Genomic DNA, 21,581 nt, shown 5'->3' with positions numbered 1-21,581 from the left:
TGTTTAAATGTATACTTTTTATCAAAATTTAAATATTAAATATCTTAAACCTGTGATATAATATTTGAAATTAATCATTTCATATATTATATTATTAATACAATTTTAATTTTTTTAAAATTAATATTATACCCTTGACATAATTAAAGTAAATTATTTTATAACTTTAATTTTTGACATATGAACCAGTCATACTATATTATATAGGGAGATTTATTAGCTAACATCAGTCCGCGCTGGCCGTGTTCCCTAACACATCCGCGTTATTTAGGCGCGGTGACACGCACTACCCTGACCCGATTTTTGCATACAACAAATATTATTCCCTAGTACCAAACCATTGATTTCCCCCGAGACTTGGCCTACTACCTTCTGTTTCCCACCGACAGATACAGACTACCATACCCGGCCATGGCGACAACCTTGATCGTCGTCGTTTCTCTCGCTGCGGCAGCGTGTCTGTGGGGGCTGCAGAGGCTCCTGGCCTTGCACCCTTCTACCTCCCCGTCCGCACTCCCGCCGGGCCCCTGGCGGATTCCGTTGCTGGGAAATCTCAATCATTTCCCCCCCAAGAATGCCCCGGAGTGGATGTTCTGGCGGGAGCATCTGGCGCCATATGGTGAGTCCCGTCCCCGCCAGTGTAGTGGCTGCTCCGCCATTTTTGCAGCTCAAGCACCCAACTTACCCAGACGCGGCATGGCATGGTAGGGCCCGTGAGCTCCGTGACCGTCCTTGGCCAAACAACAATCATCTTCAACGACGTGGACGCAGCCCGGGAGATCTTGGAGCGCAAGTCGTCGGTGACACGCTTTATTCCCGATTCCACCATGGCAAAGATGTGAGATAGTCGTTTCAAGCCCGACATCCCACCATGATGGAGACGGGGGGATGCCCCAGTGGTCGATACTATATGTTACTACCATACTTACACTGCATGGGCAGGTCCGGCTGGGGCCCAGCCCTGACAACCCACCGCAACCTCGAGGTCTGGAAGGCAGTGCGCTTGAACATGAAACGCGAGATTGGCACGCGGCAGCTGGTCTCGCGGCTTCATCCGCTTATGGACCGCACGATCCGACGGTTACTGGGGAATGTGTTGGCAAGCCCGGAGGATGTGAGAGACCATCTGAGACGGGATGTGATTGGGTTCATGTTGAGCTTTGGATACGGATACACCATGGCGCCTCCCGATCCGGTGACAGGAGAGGAAGACCCCTTCTACAACCTCACGCGTCAAGCCGTTTCCCACTTTGGGCAGGTCTTCGCCCCGCTGCGGTGGGTGGTCAACTCTGTGACGTCCTGTCAGTGACTACCATTTTGCCAAGGAGATGTATGGGACGGTATACAAGCTAATGCAGGCGTAGTGCAATATCTTCCCCCCTGGTTCCCCGGCGCCGAGTTCGTCCGCAAGGCCATCGAATTCCGCCAGTGCATCACCGCTGCCACAGTCCTCCCGTACCAGTTCGTGCGGGCCCGCATGACACGGAATGACGCTGCCTTTCAGCCCTCGATGCTCTCCCGCATGCTGCAGGATGGGCCGCCGTCCCCCAATTCCATCCACGAGACCGCCATGCTCTGGTCCACCGCCGAGGTCTATCTCGGCGGTGCGGAAACAGTCAGTGCCCTGCTTCTCTCCAATTCATGGGCACATCCGAGTCTCATCGCACGCTCACTGCTTGTCCAGAATGTCTCCGCCATGATCAGCTTCCTCATCGCCGCCGCGTTGAACCCGGAGGTGCAACGCAAGGCGCAGCAGGAGCTTGACCGTGTGGTTGGAGCGCCCACCCTCCCAGGCTACCAGCACCGTGCCCAGCTGCCGTATATTACTGCGCTGGTCCAAGAAACCCTCCGGTGGCGCCCTCCGGCCCCCGTCGCCGCCCCGCACGTGGCCGACGCAGATCTATCATGGAACGGCTATTCGATCCCCAAGGGCGCCTATCTGCTCGCCAATATCGGGTAAGTGCACTTTCTCCTATGGTAGCTGTTGCCCTGACCATGTCCTGAATGCAATGGTGCAGCGCCTTCACGCAAAACGCCACGGTCTACAAAGACCCCGCGTGCTTCAACCCCTCGCGCTTCCTGCAAAGCCCCCCAGAGCCCGATCCCCGCAAATACGTCTTTGGCTTCGGGCGCCGCCTCTGTCCGGGCCGCTTCCTGGCGGAGGAGAGGCTGTTCCTGTTTATCGCGCGGTTCCTGGCGTGTTTTGATGTCGCGCCTAGGGATCCGAATGCCCCCGCACCCAGGTGGTTACCGGGGATCATCACGCATCCGGAACCGTTTGGGTTGGACATCCGGCCGCGCAGCCCGGCGCACGCGGCGCTGATCCGGGAAAGTGCAATGGAGGTTGCGGTGGGTGCGCACGATGCGGAGGACTTTGCGAGGTTGGCTGTGTAGGGCATTGCAATGTTCGTACTGGATTCGCAGAGGGGGAAGGTATGGTGGAAATATACCTTTCGGCGTATCGCGGATCGTATCACAAATAGATCCCCAATCTGGGTTCTTGACTCTGCTATATCAACCACGGTATGGTATTCTTCAATACCGTCCAAGGCTCTTGCTAGTACTTGACCATGAGGTTAACTAGAGATTGACCGTGCCCAATGCCACCCCGAGGGGGAGTGCCGCATGCGATCTACCATACAGTGTGGGCCCACCCCAAGCACAGGCGCAGTGACATCATCGCACCTTGACTCGTACGCTCAACCGTAAGTCGACTCCGAATAAGCAGACATCGCCATTGGACGACTGCTGTGCTCTCGTGCTGTAGCGGAGCAGCGGAACGATCCACGGCCGCACTGAGTACCGTACAGACCACAGCGGCGAATGGTACGGCAGAGGCCCGACCGAGAGTGATATCATCGTCCGGCGCAGACCCTGAGCCCTGAGGGCATGACATCCGATTGCGAGCAAAGGAACCGCCTCGGCCGCGCCCAGCATTGGCTAGAGTGTTTTCCAGCTGGGCGTCCAGAGCAGATCAGCCGAGCTATGCCAAGTTGTGCGAAGCTTGTACCATGCACAACGACCAAGAAATGTCGACCGAGGAGCCGAGTATCGACCAGTACTCGGGATACCGTGTTCGTCGGAATCTTCGGTGCAGTTGCGACAGAGGAAAAGACCCCTTTAATATAATGTTCACGGGGTATACCCCATGGAGAGGCTGGAATGCGTCGCTGCGACCGTGTGTCATGACGTAGGGCCCCTGCGTGCAGTCCCATTCCCTCGAGTGGGTATCTTCTAGTGTTATGGGTCTCGTGCAGAATCCGGTTGTCTGCTCAAGAACCATTGCTTGTTCCCGCTATGATCTGCTCTACGACGGTCGTTACTGACGCAATTGGGCCTGTGCCCGAAAAATTCGAACTGTCAAACTCTTTTGAGGGGAGCTATATCAATGCCGCCGCCACCTCACCACCTCATCCTGATCTAACTCTCCTCCAACAACATCAAAATGTCGGAGCGCGAGCTGGAAAAGGCACTCGAGAATCATCACAGGCCACCCTCGGAGAAGGACGGGAACCCCGACAATGGCGGTACGGCCGACGCCCCCATCATCCCCGACATGAGGGTCGAGCAGGCGGAGAGAGCACATGCGGCTGTGGAAAAGGAGAGTGTCCGGTCTGATGGAAAACGTGAGCTGAAGGAATACGAATGTTACGAGCAGCTGGGATATTGCTGGCCGACCTGGAAGAAATGGACGTATCTTGTCGCGGTCGCATTCGTGCAGATCTCGATGAACTTCAACACCTCGGTCTTTCCCAATGCCGTAGCGCCTCTGTCGGAAGCCTTCAATATCAGCGAGCAGCATGCGAGGACGGCGCAGATGGCATACCTGGTTACGTATTCCGTTGGATGTGAACTGTGGGCGCCGTGGAGTGAGGAGTTTGGCCGCTGGCCCATCCTGCAGCTCTCCATGTTCCTCATCAACATCTGGCAGATTCCCTGTGCTTTGGCGCCTAACTGGGGGACGATTGTTGTGTGTCGTGCTCTTGTAAGTTGACCCAGTCCCGAATTACAAATGCTGTGGACTAACAGACTAGGGCGGTCTTTCTACCGCTGGTGGCAGTGTGACGCTTGGTCTGATCGCCGATCTGTATGAGAAGGAGACGCAGCAGTTCCCCCTCGCCTTTATTGTCCTGTCGTCGTGCATTGGAACCAGTATCGGTGGTGTCATTGGCGGTCCCATTCAGCGCTGTAAGCACCATCTACCTCCTTTGAAAGCCCCGACTAACCGTTTAGTCCTCCACTGGAAATGGTTCTTCTGGATCCAGCTCATCTTTGGCGGCGTCACGCAGGCCATCATCTTCTTCATGCCCGAGAGCCGATCGACCATCATCATGGACCACGTCGCCAAGAAGATGCGCAAGTCCGGCGAGGATCCCAACGTCTACGGCCCCAACGAGCTGAAGAAGCCCCGTGTCTCGGCCAAGGAGGCCTTCCATATTTGGGTCCGTCCCTTCCACATGCTCCTGACCGAGCCGATCGTCTTCTGTCTGTCGCTGCTGTCCGGTTTCTCGGATGCGCTCATCTTCACTTTCCTTGAGAGTTTTGCTATCGTCTACGAGCAGGGTTGGGGATTCGGCATCCTGGGCCAGGCGTGGGCTGTGATTCCCATCAATGCAGCGTACTTTATTGCCTATGTCAGCTATCTCCCGTTCTTCCTACGTGATAAGCACCACCGCAAGAAGATGGGCGGAGACGACATGCCGCCCGAACGACGATTGAAGTGGCTGCTCTGGCTGGCTCCTCTTGAACCGATCGGGCTGTTTGGTTTCGCATGGACCTCGTTCGGTCGAGAGCGCGGCATCCCCTGGATTGCGTCCATGATCTTCTCCACCTGTGTTGGTATCGCCAATTACGCCATCTATCTGTCATCTGTCGATTACATGGTTGCTGCGTACGGTGTCTACTCCGCCTCCGCCACCGGTGGTAATGCGTTCGCCCGTGACCTGCTCGCGGGTATCTCGGCTATGTATGCGACGCCTATGTATACCAACATCGGCGACAAGTGGCACGTCGAGTACGCGTCGACCGTCCTGGCCTGTTTGTCGTGTCTGGTGGTCATTCCCATCTATGTCTTCTACTGGAAGGGCCCGCAGATTCGCGCCAGCAGCAAGTTCGCGCAGGCGCTTGAGGCCGAGAACAAGACCAACCAGGGTCGTCGTGTTAGTCGAATGAGCAGCATGAGTGGAGGATGGGGATCTGTTTAGCTCCCGAAAAAAAAGACTTGAGGTGGAATACAAGCAGTATTGCCTCGATCTATCCAAGGATCTTGTATATCATGGGTTGATGAAGAGTATTGTACATATAACGACGTCCGTTGAGGACATTTTGATGATAGATAGATAAATGACCATTGAATCCACATATTCGATTCCTGTTGACGGTCGGTGTTATGCGTATGTTAGGATATCTTTAGTAGGCCGTTCTATCACTCTGACAACTGGAATTCGAACTCAATGCGCGGGACATCGGGGCTGTTCTCAGGCATGGCGAAGGTAACATTCCAGAACTCGAAGCCACTGCACCTTGTCAGCTAAACAATCCTTCAGCGCAGAAAAGCACCACTTACTGGATAACATCACAAGCACCCCCAAGCAACCCGCAGAACGAGATCTCAGGAACTGGATCGACGGTGCCACCAACCCTGATGCTCAGACCATCCACATCATCAAGACTACCTATATCCCGCCTCTTCCCCAGCGAATTCGCAGCAAGAACAAATGTGAACCTACTCGACGCATCCCCAAGCGGATACGTGAGGTTCAGACTATACGGCGCAACCTCAGCCTTCAGCGCCGTCTCTATCGGATACAGATTCAGGTACCCGACTGAACTGTCACTACGAAGCCACTGAACGACAGACGGACTGAACGAGCTCGAGTCCTCAGAGAATCCACCGACGACGCTCTGGTTGAATGACTGTGTCCCGATGGTGAGATTTGCTGACATCCACGTTGTGATGTTGCGCAGCGCGTAGTCGGCTGGAGGGGCGTACGCATGGCCTGTGTATGTATGTTCGCCGGAGAACGAAGTAAGCTTGGCTAGGATATCATCTGGCACTAGTGTGCTATGGAACTCGGACAGAACAGCAATCACGGGCGCGATCTCGAAGTCATCCGCGTGCGCGAGCGTCCAGATTGGAGATGTGTGGTTCCATGCTTGCGACTTTTCTGTCAACGCCCATGCCCATAGCGACATGATCCCCACGTAGTTGTTCATGTCGTACCCGTACGACCGATCCCAGGGTCCAGCGAGGTTTCGCATGACCGGATTCCAGAGCTCCGATGTGTAGGACCAGATCTGTTGGATTACGCGCTCGGCGTTCAGACCGATTGTGGCGTTCGTGTTTCCTAGGTACTTGGCTGCGATGGTGAGGGCGTACAGCGAGACGCCGGCGTAGGTTGGCCCGTTGAACTCGGATAAGGTGCCGTTGCGATCGAAGAGCTCGAGGAAGGCAGCCGCGTCGCTGTCTCCGGCGGCGGTCATGTTGGCGTCGCCCAGCTTCAGGCCAGCCCAGGAGCTGGCCACCGTCCGCATCAGCCAGGCATTTGAGTATGCTGGGTACAGGTTGTCGCCGTCTACGCCGCCGACCCGGTAGCTGTCACCGACGGAGCTGTTGTAGACGCTCTCGAGGATCAGGTCTTGTGCTTCGGTGGGCAGAAGATCCTGGAATTCCTCGTAGATGAGGATCAGGGCAGTGCCAATGAACCCTCGCCAGTTGGGATCCCATGAGTTGTAGATCTGCTTGGTTAACCCTAGAAAACCCAAAGGTAGGGATTGTAGAGACGCACCACAGGCGGATATGCCTCCGTCCCCACGGTCGGCTGCTCCGGATACTTGGTGTAGTCGCCGTACCACTGCACCGTGGTGTTCTTCTCTTGATCGCCAATGACATTCTGTATGATCTTGATTGCTTCATCGGCGTCGTTGCCCTGGTTCCGTTGCAGCAGTCCGACCGAGTACCAGACCGAGGAGCGCGTTTCGTGAGGTCCTGCCGCGAGGGGAAAGTAGAAGTAGCGGAGGTATGAAGCTGGTGGGTCGTAGATGGCGTCTGTGATTGTCATGGACTCGTTGAGGAGACCCCATGCCTCGTTGCTGATCTCGACGGAGCGCACTGCGGTCGCGCCTAGGAGGGCAAGCAACCACCTTGCCTTCATACTTGCGATTAATTCTGATTGATGAACATTCAATTGACCGTTGGTGCCATATCTTTGCATCTATTTATTGGCCTACCCCGCCGGACCTCGGTTACAGTTGGAGTAGCTGCAATCTACGGTGCAGCCATACTAGCTCTAAAGAGGCAAGATTGACTCCAACGCCGGTGGGCACTGGGCGCACCTGTTATCCTGAACTGGTAGCACAAAAGATAAGACGATAAGCAGCAAGGGACCAGGTGCAATAAATAAGAGTCAGTCGGTCAGCCTTGTCTTGCTGCTGTCACACCAACCCCTCATCCCTCCGACCACGATGAAGACCAAGGAGATCAGCGTCTCCCTCGCCAACGAGGGCGGCGGTATGAATGCAGACGAGCTGCGGTTGGCGCAGATGGGTATTTCCCCTTTACCGTAATCCATGGGAATGAATGGTGCTGACTATTGGATTTCGAGGCCACACACAGGAACTGTCGCGCCACTTCAGTATCGTCTCGCTGATCGGTCTCGCCTCGACCACCACCATCTCCTGGACGGGCCTCGGGCTCAGCATCGTCACGGAGATCAATGCGGGCGGGCCCAGCGCCATCATCTACGGCTTTATCCTGGTCACCATCATGCAGTCGTTTCTGGGCGCCTCGCTGGCGGAATTTGTCTCGAGCTATCCGACCGAGGGGGGAATGTACCACTGGATTGCGGCTGTTGCGCCGAAGAGATCAAGTGCCTTTTTGAGCTTTGTGACGGGGTGGATGACGGTTGCGGGGTGTATGTTATCATATAATGTGGTATGTTAGGGTAGACTGACGGGTGTAGGGATCTTCACTACCGCATCGACCAACCTCATCTTTGCTCAGATCGGTACGTCCTGATAAATCACTCCGAGTCCTTTGCTAACTGATGTCTAGTCCAAGCACTCTACTCACTCTACCACCCCAGCGACGCAATCAAAACATGGCAGACCTTCATCATCTACCAGATCCTCAACATCCTGACCGCATCCGTCGTCCTATTCGGAAACCGCATCATCCCCTCGCTGAATAAGTTCTCCCTCTTTTATCTGCAGATCGGCTGGTTCGTTGTCCTTGTAACCGTCGTCGCATGTGCACCCACCCACCAGAGCAAGGAGTTTGTCTTTCGGACTTGGATCAATAATACGGGTTGGGATAATAATGTCATTTGCTTCATCACTGGACTTGTCAATCCGCTGTATAGTCTGGGTGGGCTGGATGGGGTTACGCATATCACCGAGGAGATGCCGAATGTGAGTACCCTGCTCCTGCGATAGAGTGGTGCTGACTTTGGAGCCCTCGCGCAATGCCCCCTTGGCCATCGGTATAACCCTAACCATTGCTTTCACGACCGGCCTGAGCTACCTGATCGCGCTCATGTTCAGCGTCCAGGATTTCGCAGCACTATCAGACACGAATACCGGTCTACCTCTGACCGAACTCTTCCGCCAGGTAACGCAGTCCGTCGGGGGCGCCTTCGGTCTCACCTTCATCCTCTTCATCGCCCTCGGTCCCTGCGTGACCAGCTCACAGCTCTCAACCTCCCGAGTCCTCTGGGCTTTTGCCCGCGACAGGGCCATGCCCTTCTCCGACACCTGGGGACGTGTTAACAAGCGCTTCGGCATTCCCTTCAACGCGCAGCTCCTGGTTGCGGCTGTTGTTGCGGCGCTAGGGTGTATCTATCTCGGCAGCAGTACGGCGTTTAACAGTATGCTGGGCGCGGCTGTGACGATCAACAATGTGGCCTATCTGATTCCCATCTCAACAAATATGCTGACTGGCCGGGCGAATATGCATCGCGGCACATTCCATATGGGCCATTGGGGGTGGATTGTTAACAGTGTCACCGTGGGCTGGCTATTGTTTGCTATCATCTTCTTCAGCTTCCCGTATAACATGCCCGTCACGGTGGAGAATATGAACTATACCTGTGTCGTGGTTGGTGGTATTCCCATTCTGATTCTTGTTTGGTGGTTTATTGGCAAGGGGCAGTATAGGGAGAAGATTGCACGGGCGAAGGAAGAGTAGGCGGAGAAGAAGTTTACGAAAGATCTAGGTAGGGCAGAGTGGCACCACTCTTGCCATGCACACTTCACTAATGCATAACTTTGTGCCCTCGTCAGGAGCTCTGGTCATCGTAGGTGATCTCAGTGACCGGCATCTGAGATCTTGACCTTCGCTGAGATTTTTACGCGCAAAGTAACCGCGACTGACCGTCCTCATTCAAGGCAAGCAATTGCTGGCACAAAAAGATATTTATTTCACATCAATCCATCCTGCAGCAACTCCAACTCTCTTCTTTCCTGCAGGAATGTTACCACTGTCGGGAAATCCCCAGTCCTTCAAGCGGGGGTGCGGTGGGCCCCCAGCTGAGGGGGATCGACAGCCCTTGCGCTGCACAGTCATGGTGGCAATTGGATGTGGGGATGGAGAGTGATATAAGAAGACCCTTGACGCCTGTTTATTCCATCGTCACCTCACCCTCCACTCATTCATCATGGCACCCAAAACTGTCACGCCAACACCCCGTCTAAGCGACGGGGTACACAGCGGCATCCCAGCGCAACTCGAAGCTGAGGCCAAAGTCGCCAAAGAACGATTATACTCGAACAGAACACTGCCGGACAGTGTTCCACGGAGACATGATGTTCCCAGACTGCCGCCGAATACAACCCGAGAGCAATTTGACACGGCCATCGCGGAGCTCCGCGAGAGACTTGGTGATAAGAACGTTGAGATCAACGATAAGCCCTTGGTTGATGGGTGGTATATGGAGCATCCGTTGGTTTTTTTTTTTTTTTTTTTTTTCTTGACTTAGAGTTTATACTGATATAAGTAGAAACACACACGATGCCTTCCACATCGCACAGCAAGAGGAGCTGGTCTGCAGCGCGGTCGTATACTCTTCATCGACGGAGGAAGTCCAAGCCGTGGTCTTCTGGGCGAATCGGCACACCATCCCCATCTATCCCATCTCCATGGGTCGCAACATCGGCTACGGAGGTGCAGCTCCTCGAGTCCCGGGGTCCGTCGTGCTTGATCTCGGCCGCCGCATGAACAAAGTCCTCAAGATCGACGGGAGCAGCGCCTCGTGCATGGTTGAGCCGGGTGTTTCATACTATAAACTGTACGAAGAGATCCAGAAGACAGGTGATCCGCTGTGGATCGACTGCCCGGATCTCGGTGGCGGAAGTGTGATGGGAAATGCACTCGATCGTGGAGTCGGGTATACGCCCTATGGTGACCACTTTGCCAACCACTGCGGCATGGAAATCGTCCTGCCGACCGGGGAACTGTTGCGAACGGGCATGGGTGCGCTTCCTGGTAAAGACGGCGCCGATAATCCCGTCTGGGGCTCGTTTCAGCCTGCGTACGGCCCGTACTCGGATGGAATCTTCAGCCAGAGCAACTTTGGCATCGTCACTAAGATGGGCTTCTGGTTGATGCCTGCGACTGGCAGCTTCTCGTATATGGTTACGTTCCCCCGTGAAGACGACTTCGAGCAGATCATCGAGGTGATCCGGCCGCTGGCTCAACGGGGTGTGTTTGGCAATATCCCCCAGCTGAGGCATGTTATTCAGGAGTTGGCGGTTACTGGGAAACCGAAGAGCGCGTGGTGGCAGGGTATAGGATCCATGCCTCGCGATGCGATCGCGCGCTGTACGAGCACTTTGGCCTGTGGCGATGTCTCGTGGGTGTTTTACGGCTGCCAGTATGGAACCGAAGCTGCCATCAAGGCGCAAATGGACGCTGTGAGAGAAGCATTTGGCAGGATTCCCGGCAGCCGGTTCCTCTATCAAAAAGACCTACCGCCGGACCATTACCTGCATGATCGGGCCAAGGTTTTCATGGGCACCCCCGTCATCCGCGAGGTCGACTGGCTGAATTGGGTCCCCGACGCAGCGCACATCTTTTTCTCTCCAATTATCCCTACCAGAGGCAAAGATGCACGAGTTTTGCACAGCATTATCGAGGGACTCCACAAGAAATGGGGCTTCGATAACTTCCCAACCCTGACGATCGCCGGTCGCGAAGCGCACTATATAGGTAACATTGTCTACAGTCGGTCAGACATGGACGCCAAGCGCAGAGCTACGAATCTCATGCGTGAGCTCATCGCTGAGTGCGCCAAAGAGGGATATGGCGAGTATCGCACCCACCTGCTCTTTGCTGACCAGGTGGCGGCTACGTATGGGTGGAACAACCAGGCTCTTCGCCAATTCAATGAGACGCTGAAAGATGCGCTGGATCCAAACGGTATCCTGGCGCCAGGGAGGAACGGGATTTGGCCCAAGGCTTACCGTGGCCAGGGCTGGGAGATTACTGCTTCCAATCGGGATATTCAAGGAGATATTGCGCCGGTTGGGGCCAACAAGGCTAAGCTATGAGGGAAGTAATGGGACATAATTCATTTCAATGTAGGGTTGTAGTCAGGCAACTCAAGTGCCGAGTCCGTCTCCTACGTGTCCTTCCAATAATCACCCGTATTCAATCAATGAAGAGTCGAAGGAGAGCAAGGATCTGGGGCCCCGGAAAACCCCCGACCACCCCACATCAGACACCTAGAACCCCGCTATCACACGGAGTAAACCGAGGATGTTATATTAGCTGCTCCTGGGGAAGTCTTACTTGATCCAAGATAGCCATATCCAGACAGTAGACGATGTTAGACCACAAAATGAAAGGCAAGTCTCGCTTCCTTTACCATTAGCCCAACTAACCATATGCCCCAGTCATAATCGTCGGAGCAGGACTTGGAGGTTGTGCCGCAGCAATGGCAATGCACTACCAAGGTTTCGACGTCGAGGTCTTCGAGAAAGTCCACCAGTTCCAGCGCCTAGGGGATTCGCTAGGTCTGGGTGAGAACGCCCTCCGGCTGCTGGAAAGATGGGGACTCCACGACGAGCTGATTGCCCTCGGTAACAAGTCCGAGTTCATGCAGATCCGGCACTGGGAAACAGGTGAGGTTCTGGCGCAGCAGCCAGCCATGGATATGGCGGGGTATATCGGGCATAGGGGGGATTATCATAGGGCGTTTCTGGATCGGGTTGCGGGGCTTGGGATTAGGATACATATGGGGTGCACGGTAAGTTGCTCTGGGGGATATCAGATAGTATTGATATCTTGCAGGTTGTTTCATACGATGAGGACAAGCCGGCTATTACGCTAGCAGACGGCGAGGTTCACCACGCCGATGTCATTGTTGCCGCCGATGGTATGGCCTCGTTCTGTTCTTCACTGGTGCTAACTACTCCAAGGTATCAAGTCACTCGCGAGAGAGTTAGTGCTAGGCTTCGAAGACAAGCCCAAGTCCTCCGGTTATGCCTGCTACCGCGCGTATTTCAAGGGTTCCCACTTGAAAGAGGACCCCCTGTGCCGGGAGTTCGTTGAGAAGGAGTGCATCAACATCTGGATCGGACATGATGTCCACCTAGTTCAGAACACCTTGCGTGATGGCGAGGAGTTCAACTGGATCCTCACGCACAAAGACACCGAGGATATCACGGAGTCATGGTTTCAACCAGGGCGCATGGACGATGTGCAAGATACTATCCGGGATCTCGATCCCAGGATTGCAGCGGCTGTACGGAAGACCGAGCACTGCCTCGACTGGAAGATTTGCTATCGGGATCCTATTCCTTGTTGGGTGAGTGGGAGCCACAAGGTTGTCTTACTTGGGGATTCGTGCCATCCACATCTACCGACCAGTGCGCAGGGGGCATCTCAGGCGACTGAAAGTGCTGCTGTTCTGGCACTATGCCTCAAGCTGGCTGGAAAGGACAACGTTCCACTGGCTGTGAGTGCTTGACCATGTGTCTGTGAGTATGTCTAATAGAGCTCAGACACGCGTATATGAGAAGCTACGTTTTGACAGGGTACGAAAATGCCAACTGAATGGAGAGGACATCCGAGACAGATGGCATAACGCCCTCAGACAACTCGAAGCTGGGGAAAAGCTGAATCCCGAAGATGTGATGATGAGGGTAAGGTATCAAAACCACCTAGCCATAACGTCACTAACGGCACTGCAGAACCGCTGGCTGTATCCATTTGACGCCGAAGCCGACACAAGGCAAAGATGGCAGGAGACCGCCACAGTCGTGGCGCAAGAATTGCGAAACGGCCACATAACTCCGCTGTTTGACTCGAGCCAGTCTTCTGAATAACAGTGAATAGTTACCGCGTTCATTAAAAGGTTAGCGTCAAATGGACAAACCGCGTCCCTTTGTAAATACATCCAATCTTTGTCCTAGGAAGTTACATTCAAGGTATTCAAATGTTACATCCCATCCGCAACCATAGCATTAACAATCAAAACATTCCGATCCCCATTCGTCTCGCTCCACTCATTATCATAGTTAAGCCCATATGGCCAGAAGTGCCCCCCGCCACAGCTAATAACCGCATCGGATCCATCCCACGATCGCAGAAGCGGCAGCGCAGTAGCCCACTCCCCGCTTGCGCACAGCTCGTCAAACGCAGAGGTCTGTCCAACACCCAGCGTGTGCGAGATCTCGTGCAGAGCCGTCCGCTCATTCATGTACGCCCGGTCGCTGCCGAACCGGATGTCGCCGTTGTAGTTTGCTTCTGCGGTGGGGACTCCCGGCGAGTAGTAGACGTAGAGGGTTTTGCTGGCAGAGCCGAGCCGTGCGTGGCGCGCGACGGCGGCGGTCATGGCTGCTTCGATGAGGGTGTAGGCGGAGGCTTCGTCGGTGGTTGGGTTGGAGGATTTTGAGAGGGTCCAGGTTAGGGCTGCGGAGGCGGAGGAGAGGGTCGCCGCTAGGGCAGTCAAGATTGAGAGGCGCATGGTGAGAGGATGGGCTTGGAAGTGATATGGAGGTGGGTTGAGAGCGTAGGGGAATACATACGGTCTAGAGACCCTTTTATGTCTGGTCTGCTGCGAGTAGAGGGGAAGGGTCCCGTCGGGGTTGTGTCCAGTAGATTGGCCAATGTCACAGGTTGATCTGCTGAAACGGACACACTCAACTCCACCAGTCCAGGCATCACCTCTCAAACGCCAAGGCGAGTTTGCTGAAGGTGTCTGCTGTCTGCGCTTGCCTGCCAAGTGACGATCTTTCCCTTGCATGTTTCATGTTGGGCTAGTCCGCGGTATATTCCGTCCGCTCCCCAAGGGGAAATAGACCCATTGGCCAGACGAGGGTGATGCCTTGCAACAGAGTGGAGGTAGGGATTGGCATGCTTATTGACACAGCAAAGCTCATTGCTTTGCAGCAACTAGATGAGTAAATATACATTGTTTTGCTATTATTACATGATTGCCTCGGACGAGGCCCTGGCGACTGGCACGTCTGTCATGAAAAAGAATGTCTCCGGGCTTCCACTGAATAGGCCGCCAGTTTTGCCCTTTACCGGTACCTCTCAAGACCCTCTCAAAATGCTCCAAGTCAACTGTGATCAGTAAACCCAGGGCAATATTCTCCATCGGACCGTCCGCTTGTACGCCTTCCAATCCTCGGCATACTTCTTCGCACACATGGCATCGTCTCGACGCTCGCGGTGAATGAGCAGGATTCCAAAGTACAGCACATAGAAATAGGTGAAGATCATTCCCCATCCCGTTGCAGGTCCTTGGACGGCGACTCGCCCATCGAGCATAGTGCGAGCCTCGGATTCGGAAAGATCGACGGAGGCCAGTGCAGCTCCCGCCGGGAGAATCATGTACCCGGCAACCGCCGTAGGCAAACTGAAGGGCAAGGCCTGCATCCAGTCACCGAAGTAGTTGATATGTCGGGAGAGTCCCCACCAGCCCGCTGTGAGAAGGCGAGTGCCGCGCCAAGAGATCACATGACTTGGCCTGGTCTTGGGGTGCTATCACGTGGGACTGGGGTCTGCTGTGCTTGTGCACCCCAGCATGGCATAGAAGCAACGAAATGTATAGCACGATAAAGACGGATAGTAATACAAGGAAAGAGAACTTTGGCTGTGTATGTTTCTGAAAGTTTATGCTACGGGGTCAAGCATCCAACTGTTAGTGATTCTCCCGAGCCGAGCCCAAGATATATTTCCGTCATATGTCACGGACTAACTATGGTCAAGCTGATAACAGCCTCCAATTTTGGCTATGACACCCATTAACAGTGGTAAAAGGGGAAAGTATATTGCGAGTTTGATGCAAAATGAGTATCGGTTCACTACTGATGGTACAGCAACTACCATACGTACCTGCTACGACAATAGCCTGGAGAACATCCCCAGCAGCAATGTTGATTTAAACTGGTGGAATGGTGCGCAGAGAAAATGTAGGATTGATTGGCAATTGGTAAGTTAGAGAACTGAGCGAAGAGCTAGGCTTCTAAGAGATCAGGCAGTGGATCGGGCTTAGGGCTTCGGAACGAGATGCCCTCCCGCGAATATGCACCAGCGTCCATGCGGAGGAGTAGTGCCGGCCATCTTTGCCGTCGCATGGTCTCCGGCTAAAGTTCCTACAGTGGCTGAGAGGATCTTACCGTCCTTTAGGGCACTACTGAAGTTGCAAATCCTCGCAATAGACGAATCTACGTCAGTGTCACGACGGAGCATATACGGCCGGAGGATATTGTTGAGCGTTTGCCTCTCTCCAGCGCTTGGGCATTTGTGGCAGCGTCAGGTTCTTCAAAGCCCCGATGTTTAGCCGGCGTACGGAGTATGTGCCTACTATACCCCGCCAGAACTAATGATCGAACCACCTGCGGGGGTTGCGTGATACCCATTGCACGGTTCTGCCAAGGCTTCATGGACCTGACCGTTTATAATGGCGCCGCATTCAAAAGTTGCGGATATACGGGAAGGAGCAATATTGGCTCGGGCATCGGCGCAGAATTGGGGACAATAGGCTCCAAATGCCCGGATCGGATTAGACTTTATCCGGTTCTGCACCCCCAAGGTGGCTGAAAATGCGACAGTGTTTGTAGTCCGGCAGTTTGAGAGCGGGGGGGATACCGTCAGAAGGAAGAAGGATCATGCGTAGCCTCGGGACAAGAACAGCCACCTGCAGTCAAGCAAGGCCCGAGCAAGGAACCCGGATAATCCGCCCATAGTTCGTGCTTCGGTGGTGATGTCGAAGCTGGCTGATGCAATCGCGTTGAATGTCTGGCAAGTCTATCTCTATGATTGTTGTTCTCCCAGTTCATGATGGGATGGTCGATATCTACCCTGCGTTAATGTGAGCATACAACCCTGCTAGCACCAAGATACCCCACGGGGATTCCACGTTCTTCTGTCTCTCCACATCCCGGGGGGAAGGCCGGTGGCAGTAGTAGTGGGCTGATCAGCCTGTCAGAAGCCAAGGACTCCGCACCCGAGCCTTGTTGAGCTTAGTTCCTATCTGCATCTACTCCAACTTCTACCCAGTTGTAACCAGCTAGTTCCTCCGACATAACCCCGAGCAGTACTGTCACCAGAAAATGTCATCCCAGACCTCAGCTCTGGAGACACTACCGGCTAAACCGGAACGATGGCAAGAGAAGGCAATAGAAACAGCGGTCAATAGTTTATAAAGCCCGGCATATCCCAGCATCTCCCGAAAATCAGACAGCTCAGTTTTTACACACGGCAAGATGGTGACTTCGTGGGGAAGGACCGGCCTGCTGCTTGCACTTGCCCTCGGTAGTGGAGCACAGGGTATCATCACCAGCGATACTGCTTTCTACGGGCAATCGCCCCCAGTTTACCCCTCTCGTACGTCTCACTCGCTGTTTGCTCTATCCTTCGTTCCTCCCAGACTCCTTGCCGTACATGGCCGCTGCTAACTTGCCCGCTAGCTGAGGGAACTGGTCTCGGTGACTGGGCTACGGCCTACACCAAGGCCAAGGCCTTCGTTGCCCAGTTGGCTGACGATGAGAAGGTTAACCTCACGGCTGGAGTGTCTTCTAACACGGGCTGTGCGGGATTCATCCAAGGCATTGAGCGTTTGGGATTCCCGGGCATCTGTATGACGGACGCAGGGAACGGAGTGGTGAGCATGCAGACACCGTCACTTCGATTATGTACTAATATCGCACCGTAGCGAGGTCCCGATTATGTTAATGGATGGTCATCTGGCATTTCCGTAGGCGCTAGGTATACTGACCAGACCATCCTCCATTCTTAGTCGGCTTTGCTGACCTTGATAGTTGGAACCGCGATCTTGCCCTCTCACGTGCGACCTACATGGGCAAGGAGTACCGGAAAAAAGGCGTCAACATGATCCTCGGTCCCGTCGTCGGTCCCCTTGGCCGGGTTGCTCTTGGAGGTCGTAATTGGGAAGGATTTGCAGCCGACCCCTATCTCAGTGGAATTCTGGTCGCCGACACTGTCAAAGGCCTCCAGTCTCAGAACGTTGCAACATCGGTCAAGGTATGCCCCGGCTCACATTGACTCTAGGGAGAGTCTAATCTTCGAGTAGCACTACATTGTCAACGAGCAAGAAACAAACCGCAACCCGAGCACGGATTCGGACGGAAACGCAGTTCAGTCAGTCTCATCAAACATCGATGATAAGACCATGCACGAGCTCTATCTATGGCCATTTCAGGACGCTGTTCTTGCAGGAGCTACCAACATGATGTGCTCGTACCAGCGCATCAACAACTCCTACGGATGCCAGAATAGCAAAACCCTCAATGGCTTGTTGAAGACTGAGCTGGGCTTTCAAGGTATGCACCTTTAATGTCTCCTCTTTTGAATCGACACTCACATTGTATATCAGGTTACGTAGTCACCGACTGGGGTGCCCAGCATGCTGGCATCGCTGGCGCCAATGCTGGACTCGATGTTGTGATGCCTCGATCGAGCACCTGGAACAGCAACCTGACTGGTGCCATTGCCAATGGAACTATGGAGGCTTCCCGCTTAGACGACATGGTCACACGGTAGGCCCCTCTCCATCGTCAGTATCATGATACTATGATCTAACATTGCTGTAGGCTCCTAGCAACATGGTACTACCTCGACCAGGACACCGTCTTCCCAAACCCTGGTGTAGGAATGCCCAGTAGCCCGGATGCTCCTCATGAAGCTGTCATTGCCACGTCTGAGGAGGCAAAGCCCATTCTCCTCCAGGCTGCCATCGAAAGCCACGTCTTGGTCAAGAACACGAATAATGCCCTCCCTCTCAAGTCCCCGAAACTAATCTCCGTCTTTGGCTACGATGCCTACGCGCCCTTGAAATACGACCTTAGCAACAACTTCAACTTTGGGGGCGACAGAGAGAGATCGGACCTGTACCAGAACGGCACTCTGTATGTTGGTGGCGGGTCCGGTCAGAACTCACCCGCGTACATCGATGCCCCCATCGACGCCATCAAACGCCGTGCTTACGAGGATGGTTCGTCCGTTCTCTGGGACTTCACCTCTGAAGAGCCCACTGTCGATTACACCTCTGACGTGTGCTTGGTCTTCATCAATGCCTATGCCACAGAGGGCTACGACCGCGAGGCTCTATCTGACACCCATAGCGACGCCATTGTAACTAACGTCGCCAACAACTGCGGCAACACCATCGTGGTTGTCCACAACGCCGGCATCCGTACTGCTGAGGCATGGGCTGACCACGCCAATGTCACCGGTATCATCTACGCTCATCTCCCTGGTCAGGATTCCGGACGAGCGGTGGTCGAACTGCTCTACGGAGATGCAAACCCCTCCGGACGCTTGCCGTACACCGTTGCCAAACAGTCGTCTGACTATGGTGCTCTGCTAGAGCCGGCGCAACCAGAGGGAGAGTACCAGTACTTTCCTCAGTCCGATTTCTCCGAGGGGTTGTACATCGACTATCGCGCCTTTGACAAGGATGGAATTGAGCCGTTGTACCCGTTTGGATATGGTCTGTCGTACACCACATTCGACTATTCGGACCTCAAGGCCTCAAAGAGATCCAATGCCTCGTCCGCGGCCTATCCCGCCAGTGCATCAATTCTGCCCGGCGGAAACCCGCGTCTCTTCGATGAGCTGGTCACAGTGACAGCGACCGTCAAGAACACTGGCGATGTTGATGGTCAGGAGGTCGCTCAGCTTTATATTGGCATTCCCAATGGCCCGGTTCGCCAGCTGCGTGGCTTCGACAAGGTCTCCATCAAGTCTGGCAACACTGCCACTGTTACATTCAGCTTGAATCGCCGGGATCTAAGTACTTGGGATGTTGACGCACAAGAATGGCTCCTCCAGAGAGGGACTTACAACATCTATGTTGGTCGGAGTAGCCGTGATCTGCCACTGGAGGGTACATTGACTTACTGATTGGGAACTCGAGGACAAGGAAATTGGAAAGATGTATTCAAGGACGACCAGAATTCCTACAGACATGATATCCTCGTATCTCACAGTGCACGGCCTATTCGAGTATCTTGGATGGGCAGCCCTTATGAACAACCAGGTTATAACAGGAGAGCCCCCCATATCACTGTCCAGACTGTGAGTAGAGGCATCTCTTACCAGGGAGTTACGTACCGTATCAGTAGTTCAATAATCTCTAAATGTTCCAAGGAAACAACCTCCCAACATGACATGCCTAGGTCAAGCTCAGATTATTCAACCCCATGACACTCTATTTATGAATTTCCTAGTCCAATCTGCTGAACTCGTTCTTCAAACTTTTGTCGTAGGCAATTCTCGTCCATCATCGCTCCCTTGGTCATCGACGAGCCCAGCAGATCTGTGAGAGGATCTGTGTACTCGTGTCGATAGGCGAGCCACGGTGTGATCTTCCTCTCGCGACATGCCTCACCATAGGAATTGAACCCCCAGTCTTTGGACTTCTGCGTGAACCGAACTTCTCTTGTATTGATTGCCGCCAGTTCTAGGACAGTATCGAGGTTATCCAACAGACTAGCGTCCAATTCCAGCGTTCGGAGGTCAGTGCACTGTCGTAATCGTGGCCAGCACCCCTGTAATCCCTTCTAATCCATTGCCGTTTTCGTGGGCGCCAGTAGAGAGATGGACCTGATCGCTGCTCGCTTCTCAGCCCCAATTGCGTCCAGGAACTCAGCCAAGAGCCGTCCACTTTCGAATGCAAAGGTGTTCTCTGTCCAGAAAACCGGCCATGCCTCGTGATAGATTTGTCGGCTTGCCAGCAGAATCCCAAGATTCTGCCTCCGCGCGCAGAGACAGTCCAAGCCTTTCATGGAGGGCCAACTCTTGAGTCCAAGTCTATATAGAAACTCTGGATAGCATAGGTCGCACAGGTAAGGGTTGCTCTTGGGACGGCCCCATTGACTACGCGCCGGTGTTTCGGATGTTAGGTCTGGGTCTTGCGATCGCCAATTGCGGACATCGCATTCTGCGCATCGAAAGGTCTTTGACAGAGCCAGCTGAGCGATAGGGCCTGGCCGGTGTATTCCAGTTATGTCGACATGACAGCCAAACTGGTGATGGAGGTCGAACTTGCACGGTCGGACGAGAAAGATGCGGTAGATCTGAAGCCGGAGCTCGATTGGAAGACGGAGAAAGCGATTGGGAAGAACAGAGCTTAATCCATCCGAAGGATGATTCGAAGGGGAATCTAGTGGAGGAGATAAGTTTTGGCCGACAAGTTCTTGTCTGGGTGGTTGGTTGATGTTCTTTATTGTTTTGCTTCCTCGGCTTTCTTGGATGCTGGGGTTTAGGGTTATAGTGTGCATTTCATGGACCCTGCTTATCGGTGCTCACTGATTGATGCACCGGATTCCCGAGATAGTGGTACCATTCAGTATTTAAGATCTGGATGCTTCTATCCAGGGCTGTGCGCATTGAGTCATAGGACTGCATTGCTATTGGTAGTGTCTCAATGCGCCACGGTCGAGTGCGGGCTAGTCTCAGCTTACACGCCCCTGCCTAAAGACTCCGTTTTGCTCACACAGAGATCTTCCAAGACCAAGCCTGTGCAGAATCGGACATATGAAGGTATCCTCGCCACCAGCCCACCCCGGAATTCAGGGACATGCAACGGGCGACGCATCGCTGGCAATATGCCTGCACTGCGCCTCGGTATGTTAGATACTTGTCATACAACATCCTGGCGTGATCAGCTTCACAGCCTTTATTCGGAAGAGGTCGTTGATGAGGTGGAGAGTGCCAGTGACCAGAGATGCCGGACAGAGCTAGGCCTCCACAAGTAACCCTACCCTACTTATCCACAAGTACATATACGAGCACCGGTATCATCTCGTAATGGCTCAATGGTGCTTTTGCCTTCGTGATGGCCACATGACTCGTATGCCATTGGATGAGGCTCGCGTGATGGCTATGGAACCCTGCTTCCAATACAGTGAGGACCGAAGGGGTAGGTGGTAAGAGGCATATACATATACACAAGTAACGATTGGATCACACCAGCTGCAAGGCACCCAAAGCAGAAGCTACGCCTATCTCTTGGTGTCGACTAGAACAAAGGGATTTGCATTGGCACCTGTGTCGCCACTGGAGGAGTAGGCACACTTCTGTATAAATTCCTAGGGACATGCCGAGCACT

General features: G+C 53.9%; 10 protein-coding genes across 10 annotated transcripts; 6 read left to right on the top strand and 4 right to left on the bottom strand.

Moving 5' to 3' along the window:
• Window positions 1-411: 411 nt before the first annotated feature.
• BDW74DRAFT_171862 (cytochrome P450) lies at window positions 412-2,394 on the top strand (the record flags this gene model as incomplete). Its single annotated transcript, XM_073727384.1, has 6 exons — window positions 412-619; window positions 709-838; window positions 943-1,301; window positions 1,359-1,615; window positions 1,685-1,956; window positions 2,019-2,394. 6 exons carry the CDS (start codon window positions 412-414, stop codon window positions 2,392-2,394), a joined length of 1,602 nt encoding a protein of 533 aa, XP_073577672.1.
• A 936-nt stretch (window positions 2,395-3,330) lies between these two features.
• BDW74DRAFT_120574 (uncharacterized protein) lies at window positions 3,331-5,229 on the top strand. The gene is made up of 3 exons (XM_073722001.1): window positions 3,331-3,985; window positions 4,035-4,188; window positions 4,234-5,229. The coding sequence occupies exons 1-3, from the start codon at window positions 3,446-3,448 to the stop codon at window positions 5,202-5,204; spliced, it is 1,665 nt and encodes a 554-aa protein (XP_073577671.1). The 5' UTR covers window positions 3,331-3,445; the 3' UTR covers window positions 5,205-5,229.
• Window positions 5,230-5,425: 196 nt separating this feature from the next.
• On the bottom strand, window positions 5,426-7,154 carry BDW74DRAFT_189628 (uncharacterized protein; the record flags this gene model as incomplete). Its single annotated transcript, XM_073732018.1, has 3 exons — window positions 5,426-5,516; window positions 5,567-6,738; window positions 6,789-7,154. The coding sequence occupies 3 exons, from the start codon at window positions 7,152-7,154 to the stop codon at window positions 5,426-5,428; spliced, it is 1,629 nt and encodes a 542-aa protein (XP_073577670.1).
• Window positions 7,155-7,464: 310 nt separating this feature from the next.
• On the top strand, window positions 7,465-9,184 carry BDW74DRAFT_184218 (putative choline transporter Hnm1; the record flags this gene model as incomplete). Its single annotated transcript, XM_073730749.1, has 5 exons — window positions 7,465-7,546; window positions 7,605-7,913; window positions 7,962-8,006; window positions 8,054-8,409; window positions 8,453-9,184. 5 exons carry the CDS (start codon window positions 7,465-7,467, stop codon window positions 9,182-9,184), a joined length of 1,524 nt encoding a protein of 507 aa, XP_073577669.1.
• A 469-nt stretch (window positions 9,185-9,653) lies between these two features.
• Window positions 9,654-11,694, top strand: BDW74DRAFT_189625 (FAD-binding oxidoreductase; the record flags this gene model as incomplete). The annotated part of the gene is made up of 2 exons (XM_073732017.1): window positions 9,654-9,937; window positions 9,996-11,694. 2 exons carry the CDS (start codon window positions 9,654-9,656, stop codon window positions 11,542-11,544), a joined length of 1,833 nt encoding a protein of 610 aa, XP_073577668.1. The 3' UTR covers window positions 11,545-11,694.
• A 236-nt stretch (window positions 11,695-11,930) lies between these two features.
• BDW74DRAFT_189624 (uncharacterized protein) lies at window positions 11,931-13,323 on the top strand (the record flags this gene model as incomplete). Its single annotated transcript, XM_073732016.1, has 5 exons — window positions 11,931-12,242; window positions 12,287-12,371; window positions 12,415-12,953; window positions 13,000-13,140; window positions 13,189-13,323. 5 exons carry the CDS (start codon window positions 11,931-11,933, stop codon window positions 13,321-13,323), a joined length of 1,212 nt encoding a protein of 403 aa, XP_073577667.1.
• A 113-nt stretch (window positions 13,324-13,436) lies between these two features.
• Window positions 13,437-13,964, bottom strand: BDW74DRAFT_184215 (uncharacterized protein; the record flags this gene model as incomplete). The annotated part of the gene is made up of 1 exon (XM_073730748.1): window positions 13,437-13,964. The coding sequence occupies one exon, from the start codon at window positions 13,962-13,964 to the stop codon at window positions 13,437-13,439; it is 528 nt and encodes a 175-aa protein (XP_073577666.1).
• Window positions 13,965-14,414: 450 nt separating this feature from the next.
• Window positions 14,415-14,880, bottom strand: BDW74DRAFT_164230 (ergosterol biosynthesis ERG4/ERG24 family-domain-containing protein). Its single transcript, XM_073726229.1, has one exon. The coding sequence runs from the start codon at window positions 14,834-14,836 to the stop codon at window positions 14,573-14,575; it is 264 nt and encodes an 87-aa protein (XP_073577665.1). The 5' UTR covers window positions 14,837-14,880; the 3' UTR covers window positions 14,415-14,572.
• A 1,778-nt stretch (window positions 14,881-16,658) lies between these two features.
• BDW74DRAFT_189622 (beta-glucosidase) lies at window positions 16,659-19,781 on the top strand. Its single transcript, XM_073732015.1, has 7 exons — window positions 16,659-16,834; window positions 16,918-17,111; window positions 17,163-17,215; window positions 17,269-17,491; window positions 17,541-17,790; window positions 17,844-18,006; window positions 18,061-19,781. The coding sequence occupies exons 1-7, from the start codon at window positions 16,714-16,716 to the stop codon at window positions 19,370-19,372; spliced, it is 2,316 nt and encodes a 771-aa protein (XP_073577664.1). The 5' UTR covers window positions 16,659-16,713; the 3' UTR covers window positions 19,373-19,781.
• On the bottom strand, window positions 19,342-20,770 carry BDW74DRAFT_164227 (uncharacterized protein). The gene is made up of 2 exons (XM_073726228.1): window positions 19,583-20,770; window positions 19,342-19,535 (listed from the first exon to the last, which is right to left on the bottom strand). The coding sequence occupies exon 1, from the start codon at window positions 20,749-20,751 to the stop codon at window positions 20,032-20,034; it is 720 nt and encodes a 239-aa protein (XP_073577663.1). The 5' UTR covers window positions 20,752-20,770; the 3' UTR covers window positions 19,342-19,535; window positions 19,583-20,031.
• Window positions 20,771-21,581: the final 811 nt, after the last annotated feature.

The sequence above is a fragment of the Aspergillus multicolor genome, assembly GCF_047715735.1.
Source record: "Aspergillus multicolor strain CBS 133.54 unplaced genomic scaffold BDW74scaffold_58, whole genome shotgun sequence".
In the NCBI taxonomy this organism is placed as follows: domain Eukaryota; kingdom Fungi; phylum Ascomycota; class Eurotiomycetes; order Eurotiales; family Aspergillaceae; genus Aspergillus; species Aspergillus multicolor.
Note: the sequence above shows the minus strand (reverse complement) of the source record. Positions and strands in the feature narration are given on the sequence as shown.